The sequence below is a fragment of the Plectropomus leopardus genome, chromosome 14 (genome assembly GCF_026936395.1).
Source record: "Plectropomus leopardus strain MGB_pleo_1.0 chromosome 14, ASM2693639v1, whole genome shotgun sequence".
Taxonomy (NCBI): domain Eukaryota; kingdom Metazoa; phylum Chordata; class Actinopteri; order Perciformes; family Serranidae; genus Plectropomus; species Plectropomus leopardus.
In genome coordinates, this window is record NC_142189.1 from 7,410,619 (window position 1) to 7,427,151 (window position 16,533).

Below are 16,533 nucleotides of genomic sequence, written 5' to 3' on the forward strand. Positions count from 1 at the left end.
ATGTTACCAGACTGGTGAAGCAGGCTGGAGACGACGTGGAAGCTAAAACATATTAACTATATCGTAATGTAAGCGATGTTAAATGAGTTCAGAGTCTGATTTTGAAGACAGCGATGTAACGGCTTCATTTTTCTGTTGGAAATCACCGTTTGATGGGAAGGTAAAGCAGTAAAAATGCTCTCAATGTTGCATAAACTTAGGATGATATTAATTTCACTATGTGGGACATTTTTTAAGAGGCCAAAATACATTTTTTGCTGACCCTATCCACAGTGGTGCTTCCATGTCGGACTCAAGCCTGCTTCTCCAAACTGGAGCCGCGCTGACTGTCGCCTCCTCTATGCAACACGCTGACTATGGATGAGAGCCATAGAGTCCTGCTTGCTCTTGAAAACTGCTTTAAACTACAGTCTTGCAGTCTTTTATTCACTTGTATACTCAACAGAATGACAAAAAAGTACATTAATCACTCTTCTCAACATACTGAGAGAAATACACATACAATCATCATTCATGCATGACCTGAAAACTCAAACAACACTCCTGTTTTTCTTGCAGAAAAATAATCGATACCACTGTCATATCTGTAAGTTATATATGAGGTTAGAGCCTGAAGATGGTTACTTAAGCTTAGACTAAAGACTGGAAGCAGGGGAGAACAGCTAGCCTTGCCTAAATTTACACATTGTGTGTTAAATTTGAAAAAAAAGAAAAGAAAAAAGTGTAAAAATATAAATTTGCAGTTTTTCCAGGGGTCACATGCAGGACTATTTGTTGGCCTGGAGCTATCTGGAGCTTCAGATATGAGAGTGGTTTTGATTTTTGTCATTCAACTCTTGGCAAGAATGTAAATAAGCTTATTTACCAAAATGTTGAACTATTATTTCAACACAGCAGCAAACCATGGCACTTTTTAAGACTGATATTTGCACGAGGTAAAGTTACATAATTAAACATTACTCAAGATATTTTTTTACACTTCTTTCTGATGTATTAATACAAACCATGGACTCAATATGTTTTGGACAATCTGCTTTTGATGAGTATGCATCTGGCTGTGTCGGACCGTGTGAATGATAAACCTACAACAGATCTTAGAGTAAATGAGATGTGTGAAAAACACTGATTGTGCACAATTTTTATGACTAACTTGGAAGGTTTTTGCCAAAATCAGCAAAAACATTCTCCCATGTGCCTCCTCTACTCTGACACCCTCTCAGCTTTCTTTCTGTTTTGATAGAAAATGAAATATTAAAAGGTGCCCTGTGGAGTTTTCTTGTAAACAAACAAATGATATGTTTGCATTCAGTGCACAAAAAGAGGCTTAAAAACATGTTGAATGAATGCATTTACATATCACCCCTGCACGTTGCACATATTCTGTGAAGTTTCGCCCGGAGAAAATGTAGACATTGCACATTTCTGCAAACCAATTTTACGTTACATTTGCACTTGTCTTCTGTATAATATCAACATTTCTAAAGTGACATGGTGCATGAGCTGATTATGTCATCAGGAGGTGGAGGTGTTTTCTTTTCCTCAGCTGTGTTTCCAGCACGGATAGTAACACAAAAAGCAGTTGTTTTTTTAATCTGGATATTGTTGCTTTTCCAGCAGATTTAGTGCCACCAAAAGAGGGTTTTTTTGTATTTAGACATCACTGCTTTTCTGCAGGGATTGTGCCCCCAAAACCTGGTATTTTAGACAAAATTTGATCCTCTCCTCACCAAAACCAAGCATTTTTTTTCTGCTTAAACCTAACCACACTTTAACCATTCAACATATCCACTACATAATAATGTGCACATGTAATGAACCCAAGGTTTACAGAAACATTCAATGCCAGCATTTTTTCAGGCAATTCTGTTAGAAAAAACAAATTCATTAGTCAATATTTCCATCCATACTGTAAAGCTGTTTTTTATAGTTTTTTTTTATATTTTTAGTATATATTTTTCATATTTTTAGTATATATTTCTCATATTTTTTAGTATATTTTTTCAGAATTTTTTCAGTATTTTTTTATTATAAATTTTACATTTACCTGCTGACATATTTATTGAATGAGTAAAACGATGTTTCGGCAGCATCAGAACATTTCTACATGCAAACACAGAGACGTTTAATGATCAAATCAGAGGACTGCTGAGACCGATGATCACCTGAAACTGCTCTGCATCATCAGCCAGACAAGAGTTAAAAAAAATTCACATTAAATCACAATAAACAAAGCTACATGTCCTGTTAAACACCCCACAAGTCATTAATTTATAATTGACCTTTGCAGCACTTATTTTTTCTCTTCTTCTTCCTGCTATGTTAACTGTTATGCACCAAGACACTGAGACAAATTCCTTTTATGTGAAAACCTACTTTGCAATAAACCTGATTCTGATTACTTAGAATAGAAACTGCAAATCCAAATTTTGGTTTTCAGTGCAGCATTGTTTACATGTATGTTTACTAGCTTGCAGTCTTCTTCCCCAAAAAATCATAACCTTCTAAAAAGTGCTTCATGATGCTTCTCGAGGTCAGAAAAGAGCAGTAAAAATAAAAAAGGGAACAAAATCCCCCTCTGAAGATCAACAGAAGTTCATTTATGCACTTTGAGAGGCCGATTTCACTGAGTGAGACTGTTGATTTGACTGTGGTTAACAAGCGGACTTCCTCCTGTCTAAACTCCGACAGACGGCGGTCAATAGAGAGCTGCAGCGATCTTGATTGACAGTGAGGCGACTCTGCTGAGCCTCCAACTCACTGTGCAGAAAACTAACACATTAAAGACATTTAACAGTCTACAACGTTCACGCTGCCGACAGACACGCAGGGTCAGGAGGGATTGAACCCGGCACCGTTTCAGTCACAGAAACCTTTTTATCTACTTGTCCGCTGAGTAACATCACAGCTCTGCTATTACTGGAAATGAATTAGTCTTATTTCAGCTAAAAGCCATGCAATGTAATACCAACTGGAGGTATTAACTTAAGAGGATAGAGAGAGGCCAAGGAGAGGCAGTCATCACTTTAAAATAAATAAATAAAAAAGCACATATACTCCCCCATCTCTCATATTAATTACAGCCTTTTTTTTCTCCCCTCTGTGTCTCCACAGGCGGACAGCTGCTGACCAGAGTCTGACAGCAGGTATTAGTCAAGAGGAGTTTAAACCACAAACTCTACAAAATGAATTTCTGTCATTACATCACTGCGAAAATGTGCATTTAGTTTGTCCTGATCATGAAATAACAACCAGAGCTGAATATTTATCAGATGTCAACATGATGCCAAAAAGCTTTAATCATATCTCCAGAAACACTACCAAAATAAAAGTGGTCTTTTTTGTTTCATTTTTTGGTTAAATGAACATCACATGTAGCTCAAAGATGACTGAAATTCAATGAAAAGAGTCTGAACACTAAGTGGACATTGTTTAAATCCCTGTTGGATCTTTTCAGTTAAAATGTTTGAAAACAGATACCACATCCAGAGTTGTTTTTGCTGCTCCCAAATGAAATACGATTTCCCATCACATCTGTTTTTAATGACAGTGTGAACCAATCCAAACATTCAACCCCACAGTTTAAAATGAACGTCTCATTTATGACTTCTATCAAAAGTGCAACTTTTATATCACGTTAAGCTTTAGAAAATGGACAGTGTGGTAAAACCTCTATGTGTTTTGTCATTTATACTGTAAATTCACTGCAGGGCTCAACAATAGGAATGCCAAGGGCAAGACAACTACTAATATAAAATTAGACACAAACAACCAAAAAAAGACACCAAATTACCTCAAAGAGACATAAAACTACTACAAAATGGCACAAAACAACCATAAGGAGGCAAAACATTACCACAAAGAGATGCAAAACAAAAACAAATTGAGGCAAAACCACAGAGTCTGTGCGTCTTGCTCCTCTGTAGGAGAGGTGGTGGGGCCTTTCGCATAAATGTGCCCGGGGGCCACATCGTCTCATAATACGCCCCTGGCTGCAGCCCTAACATCATAACACCTGTGCTCACATGTTAACAGATGCATCTCTATGACCCTCATGATCAGAAACGTCCAGAAAAAGCTACTGAGTGAACATGAAATTCAGGATTGTTTTGTAAAAGTTGTGCAATAATTATCTGATGATACAAATCTGAATCAGTCAGTGAGGGGGGGTCATAGTCTGAGTCTCTGGGGGCCACAGGAGCCAAATGGTCTCTGCGGTGCAGCCTGCTGGCACAATGATCCTGCATAAAGCTGGTTATCTGCCCCGACAGCTGCGAGGATCATTATGAGCAAATCAGCAAACAGAAATAATAAACACCCTTACAGTGTGATTTACCTGTGCTCTGGTGATGCAGCTTATTTGTTTGAGTTGTTTGTGTCGGTGGTCGCGTGCCAACCTGAAGTTAAACATGAAAACATGGCTGCACGAGCCCGCTGCAGGGCCTGCACGGGCATCCGCTGGCATGATGATATCACGCAGCTGTGAGGTGGTAAGCCGCTGTGCAGCTGGACCGATCTGACAAATGACAGCCTGCATGGCGCATTGGAGACGCTTTAAAGTTTAAAGGACGGTGCTGTGCGGGGCGGTGCGGGGTGGTGCGGGGTGGTGCGGTGCGTGCAGCCGCTTACCTCGGGATGCAGTTCGGGGAGGATCCGTCTATCTCCCAGGTTGCAAACAGGTTCATGGGGACCGGTCTGTTGAGAGCCCCGCTCCCGGGGAAACTCAGCCGGCCACTTCTTTCCGCCATGGTCCTAGCTGCGGGCGGGACTGTCCGACTCCGAGCGGCGGGTTTGTAAACAGCGCACCGGCGCGGGTCCCCTGTGTGTGCGAGCGCGTGCGAGTGTGTCCGTTCAAAAATACAAAAAAAAATAAAAATAATACTGCCGCGACACGCTCACGTTAGTACGGCGGAGGACGAGCTCATTTCTCCGTCCGTGTGGAGCCGGCGGGTCGGTGAGGTGCTCCTGCGCCGCGGAGGATCTGCAGTGGGAGCAGCAGGAGTGAGAGCACCGACCGCTGAGCTTGTTGTGCCTACCACGCTGCTCCGCGGGTATGAGGGGTGATTAGTGCCACACAGAGGCGGAGAGGGGGCAGGAGGAGCCAGCATACACGCGCAATACATCTTCCTGATGTTAGAAAAGGTCGATGTATTGTGTTCGTGCGGCTAAATATCAATACAATAAGAAATTTAGCAGATTTTTATTTGGTGGCACTAATTTTCGCTCAATATCACTGCTCTCAGTCTTCCTCAAACGACTTGTGTCTGGCACTAACCACCCTCCATACATTTCCCCCTTTTGAGATGAAAACGTCATTGAAAGTCTCTCGAGCCGCATTTTGGCCATTTCTCTGGCAGGTGCAGCCGGTGCAGGTCTGGGGTGGGTCCGTGGACACGAGTCGTGTCGCGAGATCGATTTAAAAAAAAAAAAAATGTCGTTACTTAGTATTCAGACACAGAGGTGCACTGCTGCAGACGGACCACCTTCACAAGTCACTGTGCTGCTTTATGGAGGGTTAAATCCTCGCAGAACAAGAAGTGAAAGAGTCTCATTTTCTCCCCTTGTTATGCAATTTTGTGTCTACATGCTCCCAAACCTGCCCTGCTGATGCACTTCAGACCACATAAATAACAATTTTGAATCATGAATGAATTGATATTTATGATGACTTATATCACTCATATTCATTTTCCACTCAGTTGTTTTCTCCAGTTTGATGCTGAGCACGTGCTGCCACCGTGTGGTGATCAGTGCTTAAAGCTGACGAACTCAATGACCCTCAACTCCTCAAGAACACACTTTTATTTAATTAAATCTCTGCTGTTTTGCAACACTTCTTGACTTTGGAGGCGCAAACATTCACCATCCAGGTTCTCGGGGACTGTGCAACATGAACTTGGCCACTTTAAGGATTATTATGAGCTGCCGGATAAACTAGACTCATAATAATCTATGGATAACTATAAGAAGCTTCCTGTTTTCTAAATGGCCACTCCTCTCCTGTACTATTTATAGCAGTCTCCTTAGTTAATACATTTCTTAACCCTTAGGGACTGTCTGGTGCATTTTATGTGCTTTATATTATTATTTTTTTAAAATAATTTTGGCTGTGTTCATGCATATCACATACATTTTGGCAAGATTGTGAATTTTTCTGTAATGTTGGAATTTCCAGCTCGGCTCTTACAATAAGTCTAAAATAGTGTAAACAAAATTATCACATTCACACGGTTAAGTGCAAAAAATGCACCATTGAAACCCATTCAAGCTGCCATTTTTGATCCTACAGCCATCAAAGCATAAAAAACATGCATTTTATTATTTCTGGGTCATTCTGGGCTTTTGCCTTGGAATTTTTACTTTCTATTTTCCAACTGATGACATAATTTTTTTAATCATATTTGGCTTATGGAGAAAATAGGTTAACTGTCACAATCAATGTTAATGCTAATTGTTGACATATCCCTGGCTGATTTAAAAATCTACTTAGCATGTAAAACATTGAATATAATTATTTTTGTATTTTTTGAGTCATTTCTTGTTAAGTAGCTCGCCACCTTTTACCCAGCAATGCCTCAAATTTGTGCTGAAAAACCCCTTAAGAATCGTATTTTATGATACAAGTGTTTAAAACATATTAAAAAACTCCTCCAGGTACGACGGCACTGAACTCTCACTTAATATTTGTCTCGTCCACCTGTGCAGGATATTAAAATATGTATCACCCCAACACATCAAAGTACAATAAGTCACTGTTGTGTTTCATATCCTGCAGAGCCTGTTTTATAGTCTGTTCAACCACCACAGCAGCTCAGTTTTGATCCAAACTCAACATGAATGTTTTATTCAATGAGTTTTTAAATACGTTCGGCACAATGTACTGGATTTGTAGTTGGTGTTTAGTCATTTTGGCATTTAAGTTTTGTTATTTGTAATTTTCACCAAGTATTTTAACTATCGTCAGCATTAAAACACAATATACAATTATGGATTGTAATTTCTGTCTTTAGAAATAGAAATATAGAAATGAACAGTTCCAAGATTAAATTAAATTTTGTAACCATATCTAGTATTTTTTCCATCCGTGCATTATTTGAGCAGGGTGACGGTATATTTATTGAGTTTTGTGTTTGTGCTGACAAACATTGGCTGACAGATGTAACATTTTGTTAAAGTTTTATTTAATTGAACTTCAGAGACTTTATGAGTCCCCAGACCCACATTCACAAATAATATTAAAAAAACAAAACAAAACAACACTGTTCTTTCTGGACAATACTAGAAAAAAATTAAACGACAATAAGCATTAAGTGTTTTATTAGTATCAAATCAATAAACTTACTTAAAGACATTTCTTCCTGCTGAAACAGACACTTGTGTTCAGAGCCACAGCCCCCACAGGCCGAGGCTGCAGACAAAGTAAATAAAAAAAGAAAATAAATCAACACGAGACGAGGTCCTGGTACAGCAGCAGTGTTAAACTAAATTAATGCCGGATTCAAACATTATTACACGAGAAAGCTGAACTAAAACCACCGACTGAGACGCTTGCATTTTACGGTTCACATATCAGGGCGGCGAATGCAACATGTCATCACAAGCAGAATCACAGTTTCACGGCAATGCCAGGAGCTTGCGTTACAAACAGAAAACATACCTATCAACATTTTGGGGGAATGAAGACCATTCCCGCCTAACCTTGAACGGCTGTGAACGCTCGGGCGAAGAACGGGGGAGTGGATGGAATCATGACGCGGCAGGCAGCTCGCACAGGGTGGCGACGAGTATCACCGCTGATCGAAATGTTTTCCCGTCACGCGGTAATTCATTAAAACACGGGGGGGGGGGTTTAAAAGAGGGAAATCATGAAGCAACAGGAACACAAAAATAATTTTCCTGTGGAAGCAAATCCACACTAACAAAAACAAACGAGAAATCAAAGCCAATGACTGAAGATCTTGATTCAAAAGAAGCCACGTAAAAAGGCGGTTTCCTCCCCTTCAATAAAAAATGATAATCACGTGCCACCACACAGTCTATATTACGGCCTCCAGGTGGTTCGATCTCAATGTTTGCTGTCTGCGGAGGCGGAGCGGGAACGTGAACGGGAGCGGGAGCGAGAGCGGGAACGAGAACGAGAGCGCGAGCGGGACTGTTTGTTCTGAGCGGGGGCGGGTGAACGGGAGCGAGACCTGGAGCGGGACTTGGAGCGAGACTTGGACCTGGAGGGGGATCTGTTGGAGGTCCTGCCCCCTCCTGACGTCTTTTTCTCGGGGGTGCGGCTCATGGACCTGGAGCGGCTCCTGGAGCGGTTGCGGCTCCTGGAGCGACTCCTGGAGCGGGAGTAGCTGCGGGAGCGGCTCTTGCTGCGACTGTTGGGAGAGAGAAGTTTTCTTTTAGGATTTATTCTGATGAACTTTGCACTTTCACAGCTTGTACAGCAAATGCTGGAAACAATGACATGAAAATCTTTAAAATGCACTGGGTGAGATCTTTTGGTAAAAATACTGGAACTGACAGATCTGCACAACATCCCAAATTACATCAGGCTCTCTTTGGTGTGTTGGATTTTAGAATTAACAGCAAACACACTGAGTGCACAATAACTGAATCAAGAATTTAAGATGAAGAGCAAAAAGGTTGAAATTGTCAGTAACAGGCAAAATTACCAAAAGATATTTCTTTTTGCAGACATTTTTTAGGGATGTAAATCACAAGTTTAATCACGATACAAAACAGATTGTTTGAACAATGACGCAATATTTGCTGATATCGCAAATTCTGCCACCGTACAATTTCAAATCAGCACCTTTCTTTTTTTTCACTGCAAATATTAATAAAAACATACAGAAATGACATTAGGGATGAACAGTGGTTAAAATATCATAAAGAAGCACCGATGCAGTCAAAGTTGGTGGATTTTTTTGTCCAACAGAATGAAGTTTTTCTCAGGAGTGCACGACAGGATACAAGTTCATTAAGAATACTTTGTGCCGTCATAACACGTTCCCAAAAAGCCGCTAAGACTGAACAGCGAGTCCGAGTAGACACTCTGTTTCTCTGACACATGGCAGACAAAAATATACATTTTCCAAAATAAATAACTGTTCCTGGAGCAGCCTCCCAAGATTTTACATGTGAGGAGTTAACTGATGTTTCGAGTTTTTACATCATTGCATAATTTTTTGCCACAAAAGTGCAAATACATGTATTTTAACGTGACTCTTAAGGAAAAACAGTAAAGACAAACTCACCTTCTTCTGCAGTCCTCAAAGATCTTTAGTTTGCGTCCATTCAGCTCTGACCCGTCAAGCTTGGAGATGGCGTTCTTCATGTCACTGCGCGATGCAAACTCAACAACTCTGAAGAAAAAACAGAGACATTCATTAGCACTGAACTCTGGAGACAAACACAGTTTGATGAACAGAGGAGCAACTCACCCTTCATTTTTGTTGGGCCTGTGGGCGTCCACAAAGGTAACTTCACCTGCTTTTCTCATCAGGTCTTTCAGGTCCTGTTTCAAAGCATAATGCGGGATTAGTGACGGAGAACAAAACAAAAGGTGGCAGTGAGAGCCTTCTCAGACCTGCAGGGAGAGAAATGAGCAGGCAGCAAGACACCAGCACACACTGAAACCCGGGTTATCTAATGCTGACTTTTGTCACTCTGTGATAAGCTCTCATTTCAGTGGAGGACATGTAAACAAAAGAGTCACAAAAAAGTACTCTGTGTGGACGAGTGTTGCTTTTACTAAATCTGCTTTAAAGCCCCAATAATTGGCTCCATGAATTTGTGTCAGAACATAAACAAAGTCGGCTCCATAGTGACGCCTGACAGGACGCACAGCAGTTAGTTTTAATGTATTTAAGTTTTAAACTTAATAGGTTTTACGTACAAATTAATATTCGATTTTGTGTCTTGAGTATTTATGGTGAACGTGTGTATTCACTGGTGATCAAAGGTAACAGTACTCTGAGTAAGTGGAAAAAAGTTGTACACATATGACCCTTAAAAATGATTTGTCTCAAAAGTCGTTACGTGTTTACATAGTTTAACTTCCTCCCTCCCCTTAGAGACTGTAACTCTACACCCCTTCACCACCCGACCCTGAACAAACCCAATCACATGAGTTTTATGCTACTTACCGCTCCATACCCAGGAAGATATTAGCATAGAGCCACTTGTCCAAATAGCAAATGGGAACCAATGCAGTGTTAAGCCCTTGAGAAACGACCTCGGCCTTGACTCAGCATCCGGCCTCCACAAGTAAGGAACCACCAGAGAGCAAGTAGGCGGAGGGGTGTGCGCCCGACTCAACACCCCCCCAGCTCCATCAGCAACAGAAAAAGACCCATACGGGAGAGTGTAGGGACCGTGGATTTGAGGGGGGTTACAGCAGTCGGGGGTGCCAGCCCACAGAACCTCCAGACTGTGGCTACGGACCTCCTAAGGCTACCGTATCCTGCGCTAGACCACTTTCACCCGCTACGGGGCCCAGCCAAGACTTTAGAGCGCCGGCAACTGCGTGTAAGGAGAGGCACCACAATGGACACTATTCAGAGAAACAACCAGGAGAGGGCGCTACACACTTCTTGAAACCTCCGTGGAGGGTGTGCATTCACCTCTGATATAAAGGAAACCATATCAGAGCAGCTGTTAAAAAACAGTTAAAGGTTTTTGGTTAGAAATCAGCAGCTGTAATTTGTTGTTTTGAGGTTGTTTTTTTGGTAATTAAAAAATGTAGGTAGAAGTTTGAAAAAAAAAAAAAAAAAAAGAGAAGAAGAACACTGGGGACTTTCTCTAGTAACTACCCAAATAGCTATTGAGTTTTAAAAATCTAATCTGACTAGAGACAAATTGGCCCGGCCTGATCAAATGAATGCTGCTTCAATTTAAATATATATATCATTATAGTGTACACTTTTTTTTAAAGCTTGTGTTGTAAGATACATTAGAAAGTTTAGTTATCTCTTACCTGCCAGCTGATCCGTGAAGAGAGGTTCTCTACAATCAGTCTGTGGTCCGTTCGTACAGGAGGGCCATATCTGTCCGGTCAACACAAACCAAAAGAAGACTTTAATACGACATTTTCATTGAAAAAAGTGTGTTTGTAGAGGCTGTAAATGCATCTTAATCCCTCTGGAAAGCCTTTGACATTAAATATTAGCTGTAAAAATTCACCTGGATTTATTCTCACAGCATAACCAGTTCTGCTGCTCCGCCGGCCTATGAGCCGTGTCAATATTTGAGTTTGATTGAGACGTGGAAAAACAGGTTCACATTAATCTCCTGATTTTATCTTGGTTAATGCTGCTCAAAAGAGGAAAACATCCACCTGTGCTTATTCTCTCTGCACGAATGAGCATAATCCCTTCTCTCGGTTTTAACTCATGGATTTTTGCAATTTGTGTACTTGCTCAGCTGCCACAGTTCACTGCGCTTTATTTGACTTTGGTACAACCAGATAAAACAAGAAGAAAATGAAGTGTACTGCCTCACTTTACTACCAAGTGAAATGTATGATGACTGATCAAAACTGAAAGATAAAATGAACTGTGGTCTTTATAAATATAAGCAAGAGCAGACGGCCTTTTTAATCACTTTGTTTACTCATATCCATCCATGCTAACAAATGACAAAGCAACATTTAAACAAGGTTATCTCAGGGCAGTTCTATATCAGACTCAAATTCAACATGAATGTATGTGTGAACATATTTAAAGGCTGAAATATTCAAAAACTGGAGAACAATAAAACATTTAGAAACATTTAATATTGGTTTTACTGTACTGTACTTTCCTCTTCGACTGAAACAAAACATGAGTCGAAGCTTCAGCTTTAGCTAAATGGTTTGATGAGGATTCAGGGAGCAGTTTTTTAAGGCAAATATACCTGGAACCACTGCTGCGAGATGGGCGATAGCCACCGCCACCGCCGCCGCCACCACCGCTGCTACCACCGAAACGTCCCATTCCTCCAGGACCGCCACCTCTTCCTCTTCTGGAGCGAGCGTGCTCAATAGTGACCCTGAAAAGAAGAGCAGAAAATTCTTAGGATAATACAGATGAAAAACAAACTAAATGTTTCTTATATTTCTATGCAGGAAGTCCATAACAGATACACTGAGGTAGCTATTCATAATTCTGTGTGGGCTGACTTTAACACAAATTCGCTATTTAATGCATCAACAGTTACGGTTTGTGATGTTATTGTGATTTGGGCAGATGTAAGCCTTGCATTAAAATAAAACTATGAGGATAAATTATCTCAAATAAATAGTTTGTGGGTCCATAGATTTAGTTACTGATTCAATGTCTGAAGACAACAGATTTGTTAACTTTAATTTATGTCTTCTTGTTTGGAAAATAAAAATCAATTTTGGTATTTTCTCAAAGGCAGTCTGGAGGATTTGCTGCCAGAACAACTGACTGCACCACTTGATATACTCCACACTAAATTAGATTTAATCTAATAATGCAAGCCATTTGACTGCTAAAAAAATGGCACACCAGCATAGCAGCAGTGCACTTGTATATCCTCATTGGGACTCAGTTCTGTCCTCAAAGAATAAAGAATTTACCCCTGAAGAGAGCAGATATGACTTGCAAGCTTCTCAAAAAAAAGTTAGGAGTTACACCAAAACTGTGTTAAGTGTTTGGGAAATTACTCAAAAGCATTAGAGTAATGGTAATTAAATGCTGTGTTTCCTTTTAGTTACAAACCAGCCATTTAGTCTGTGTGTGCGGCTCAGAACAAACTAACCACGCAGGATTAAATCCTTACCTTTCACTGCACAATTCTTTGCCATTCAACTCGTACACAGCATCATCTGCATCTCTGTGATCATCAAATTCCTGAGGAGACAAAACAAGGTTATTTTCTAACCACGAGGAACAAGATCAGAACTCTTAATTCATACAAAGTGGTCGGTCATGCTCACCACAAAGCCAAATCCGTTCTTCAAGTTGATTTCCCGAATCCGTCCGTATCCCTTGAAAAACTTCTCCACATCTCTCTCTCTGGCATGGGGGCTCAAACGGCCGATGAAGACACGACAACCACTCATTGTTACCTGCTGAGATGGGGAGAAACACATGACTTAGTAAACATTTAACCAGAGAATGAGGAAAAGTGCAGTAAAAATACTAGGCGGTCTACAGATTATCGGCCGGGACGATTATTGTAGAGGTTCTTTGTCATTTTGCAGATGATCGCCAATAAAAATCAATTAATTAAAAAATGCAAAGAAAGTGCAAGCATGGGAAGAACTTTTACTTTGTAAAACCTCAGGGAAATATATCTATTTATTCATTCTTTATTCAAATTTTCATTTGACTTTATTAACAAAAATGTTGCTGGAACATTTAAACATAGTTTTATGTTGGAGTTCATTATATTGCAAATTGTAACTATTGACAGATTTAGAATTTTATTGCAAATGCATAACAGTTCAAAATATTGGTTATCAGTCTCATTAACTACTAATAATTGGTATTAGTGTTGATAAACCATTATCAGTTGACCCTAATAAACACCTTACTATTTGATATTTCATGCTCAGTATATTGACCTCAGTTGACCAAAAGTTAATTATAGACATTTTACAGTGTACAAATTCCAAGCTTAATGAGTAACAGATCTGTTACTGATGAGAAACACAGACAAGAAGGCAGATGTGTTTCTGACTTCTGAAGTTGTGCACCACTCCTCAACTCAACTAGAATAATTTTTTTTATTCAGGAAATACTTAAAAACTAGTTGAAACCGGATCTTGGCTGAAAACAACTCAAGTGAAACCCACCAAACCTGAATAAGACGAGATATGCCAACTCTAGTCTAAACCAGTTTTACTCTGATCAGTTAACAAGTCATATTATCCCACAAAACCAAAACTAATCCCCTCCAAAATACAAAAAAGTTCACTATTTCAACTATTTTTGTTGAACCATTTTAATAGAGGTGTTAATTTAATATCTATGTTAAGTCGAAGCGTTACTGTTATTCACAGTGAATTGTCTTTGACGAAAAAGCATAATGTTGCAATACTTTTGTGTAGCAGTAGTGTATTGATACAGAGATGCAAAGTATCGTTTTTAATCTTTAGTGTACATTTTTCTTAATATTATAAATGCCTTAATTTATGACGTCCTACTTGAATATTAAAATCTACTGCTTCTGCAGTCCACTTAACACAGTTTGCTGCAATAAACAATGACTGAAAAACAAATGTTATCTAGTGGACTTAAAACGCCTTTTAAATCAATAAAAATGTTATTATTTTAGTAGACAACCAAAAGTTTGATTTGTATTTGAAATCTTAATAATTTCAAAAAATCGATACATGGTGTCCGTGTACCGATTATATCGCTGTGCAAGATATCGCAATACTATGCTGTGTCGACTGCCCCCACCCCTAACAGCCTCAAAACTACACTTAATTCGGCTTTTCTCAAAAACGTATTAAGTAACGTTAAATTAGTCACTTGACTAACGTTTGTATTTCAATACGTCTGATGCCAACTTACAATCGTTGCAAACTGAGTTATCTCGGTTGAAAACATCACATTTTGGGCCTAGTTTTAGCCTGCTAGTGTTAGTCCTTTACTACGAAGACGCTCCGCTACTGTTGCTATGTTAGCGATTTTTTTAAATTTCTTTGAGTAACGCCCTGAATTCATAAACCGTTGTTTACATATACAAGAGAAAAACTTGTTTAAAATCTTAATTTAGCAATGGGATATAGAGGGAAGTGTCAGCATTTTTTTTACACGGTTAAAATAAGTGATTTCGCTTCTTGCTCGGATCGGCCATAACGCTACGTTAGCTCGCCTCGAGGTCGACTACAGTTAGCTTCAGCGAGCTAGCTACCAACCGTTAGCTACAAAGACATAATTCACAGTGAAGAACTAACAAACCACGCGGTCATTTGTTTAAAAAAACACAACAAACAATTAATACAAATATTTCGCAACAAGAAAATTAACTCCTCACCTAATTTTCTCTTTGAATCTGTTGTTTACGTCGCTGACAAGCTGTGACTTTAACTGACCGTCTTTCGGCTCGACTTCTTCAAAATGGCGAAAGAGTCCGAAGAGCAGGAAACGCTTCAGTCGTCAGGTTGCCAGTGTTTTTGGGGGGGTGGTTTTTAACAGCCGCGGTTAATCCTTAACTTCGGAGACTTTGCCCCTTTTTGTCATTCAAACGCGTATCACGAGTTTTAACTCGTAATCGTGAGATAAACAGCAAGCGCCTTCAGTTGAATTATACCATAATGTTTTCCATTGTAGAGAAACAAGCAAATATTTTTCTTTGTACCAAAGGGGGATTCAAAACGGATTTGGCAACCCACTTCACAGTTTACAATGCGAGCATAGATTATTATAGGGCCTGCCTACAGCATATATCATAATATATTGTCACAAAAATAGATGTATTGACAAGGACATACGAGAAATGACTAATGGAACAATACTTTTTATTATTATTTTTATATTATGCATGTTTTTATATTTTTTATTTTTATGTATACTCATTAGTCATAGAGGGATATATATATGTCATCAGTACTAATTGATATTGAATATTTCTACTTGCGTTTAACAATCAAGTTTTCCAAAAGTAAAATGTTTTTTTGAATATGCTTGTCATGTGAAAAATGATGGACATAGACAAATAATATAATATATTCTGAGAAGGGACAGTGGAATTTAAAGATCATGTAATATTATTGCAACTCAGTGTATACTATGTATGAATGTGTACCGGGGCGTTTCTCTCCCTCCTTTTCTCACTATCTTTTACAGTTTTGTGCTATTTTACTGTACTTGTGTGTGTGTGGGTGTGTGTGTGTGTGTGTGTGTGTGTGTGTGTGTGTGTGTGTGCGTGTGTGTATGAGTGTAGATGTTTGTTAGTTTATTGTAATGTATCTTTTTTTGTTTGTTAAAGAATACAATAAATACAATTTTAATATATATATAGTGTATTGTACTTTATATATTATATTATATTATATTATATTATATTATATTATATTATATTATATTATATTATATTATATTATATTATTATTAGGGGTGGGAACCACCAGAGGCAAGACAATAACACACTATCATATTACTTAAGTCACTATACTATATTTTTTGTCATTTTAAATGTACTGCAAAACGCTAAGTATGCCATAACACCTGTGATATATTGCAGTTTATTAACTTTTTCCAACTGCTTATCATGTTCCCAATTGAACACTTTTTTTAACATCTGTTTTCAATCTTTTCATCTAATTTCAATTTTTTATTGCAGCAAACTGCATTTACTGGACTGAAAAAGCTATTGATTTTGTTATTCTATTAAACTATCAAAACTTTTATTTGTAATATTAATGATTTATATGGTAAAAAAAAAAAAAAAGATGCCTAGCATCTGTGGTTGAATAAAGTATTGCCACACAAAAATATTGCAAAATAATACTTATACTCACCACCCCTAATTAAAATAAATGGTCATCTAGAAAGTGGTAATGCATAAAAAATGAATGTT

General features: G+C 38.9%; 2 protein-coding genes across 7 annotated transcripts in view; both read right to left on the reverse strand.

Moving 5' to 3' along the window:
- The window catches only part of pacs2 (phosphofurin acidic cluster sorting protein 2), a 78,798-nt gene extending 73,769 nt beyond the window's left edge, over window positions 1-5,029 (reverse strand). For all 4 annotated transcript variants that reach the window (XM_042500102.2, XM_088087369.1, XM_042500101.2 and 1 more), the window contains exon 1: window positions 4,627-5,029. In XM_042500102.2, coding sequence (XP_042356036.1) covers window positions 4,627-4,745 — 119 coding nt within the window. In that variant the 5' untranslated portion in view covers window positions 4,746-5,029. The remainder of the gene's footprint in view (window positions 1-4,626) is intronic.
- A 2,268-nt stretch (window positions 5,030-7,297) lies between these two features.
- Window positions 7,298-15,145, reverse strand: srsf5a (serine and arginine rich splicing factor 5a). Of its 3 annotated transcripts, none has more exons than XM_042500112.2 (8): window positions 14,989-15,145; window positions 12,938-13,072; window positions 12,781-12,851; window positions 11,890-12,024; window positions 10,973-11,042; window positions 9,438-9,511; window positions 9,252-9,359; window positions 7,298-8,369 (listed from the first exon to the last, which is right to left on the reverse strand). In XM_042500112.2, the coding sequence occupies exons 2-8, from the start codon at window positions 13,061-13,063 to the stop codon at window positions 8,063-8,065; spliced, it is 891 nt and encodes a 296-aa protein (XP_042356046.1). In that variant the 5' UTR covers window positions 13,064-13,072; window positions 14,989-15,145; the 3' UTR covers window positions 7,298-8,062. The 3 variants fall into 3 exon arrangements, with proteins under 3 accessions (XP_042356046.1, XP_042356044.1, XP_042356045.1); XM_042500110.2 differs by having other exon boundaries at window positions 10,973-11,051; XM_042500111.2 differs by having other exon boundaries at window positions 10,973-11,051; window positions 12,938-13,069; window positions 14,989-15,122.
- Between the last annotated feature and the right edge of the window lie 1,388 nt (window positions 15,146-16,533).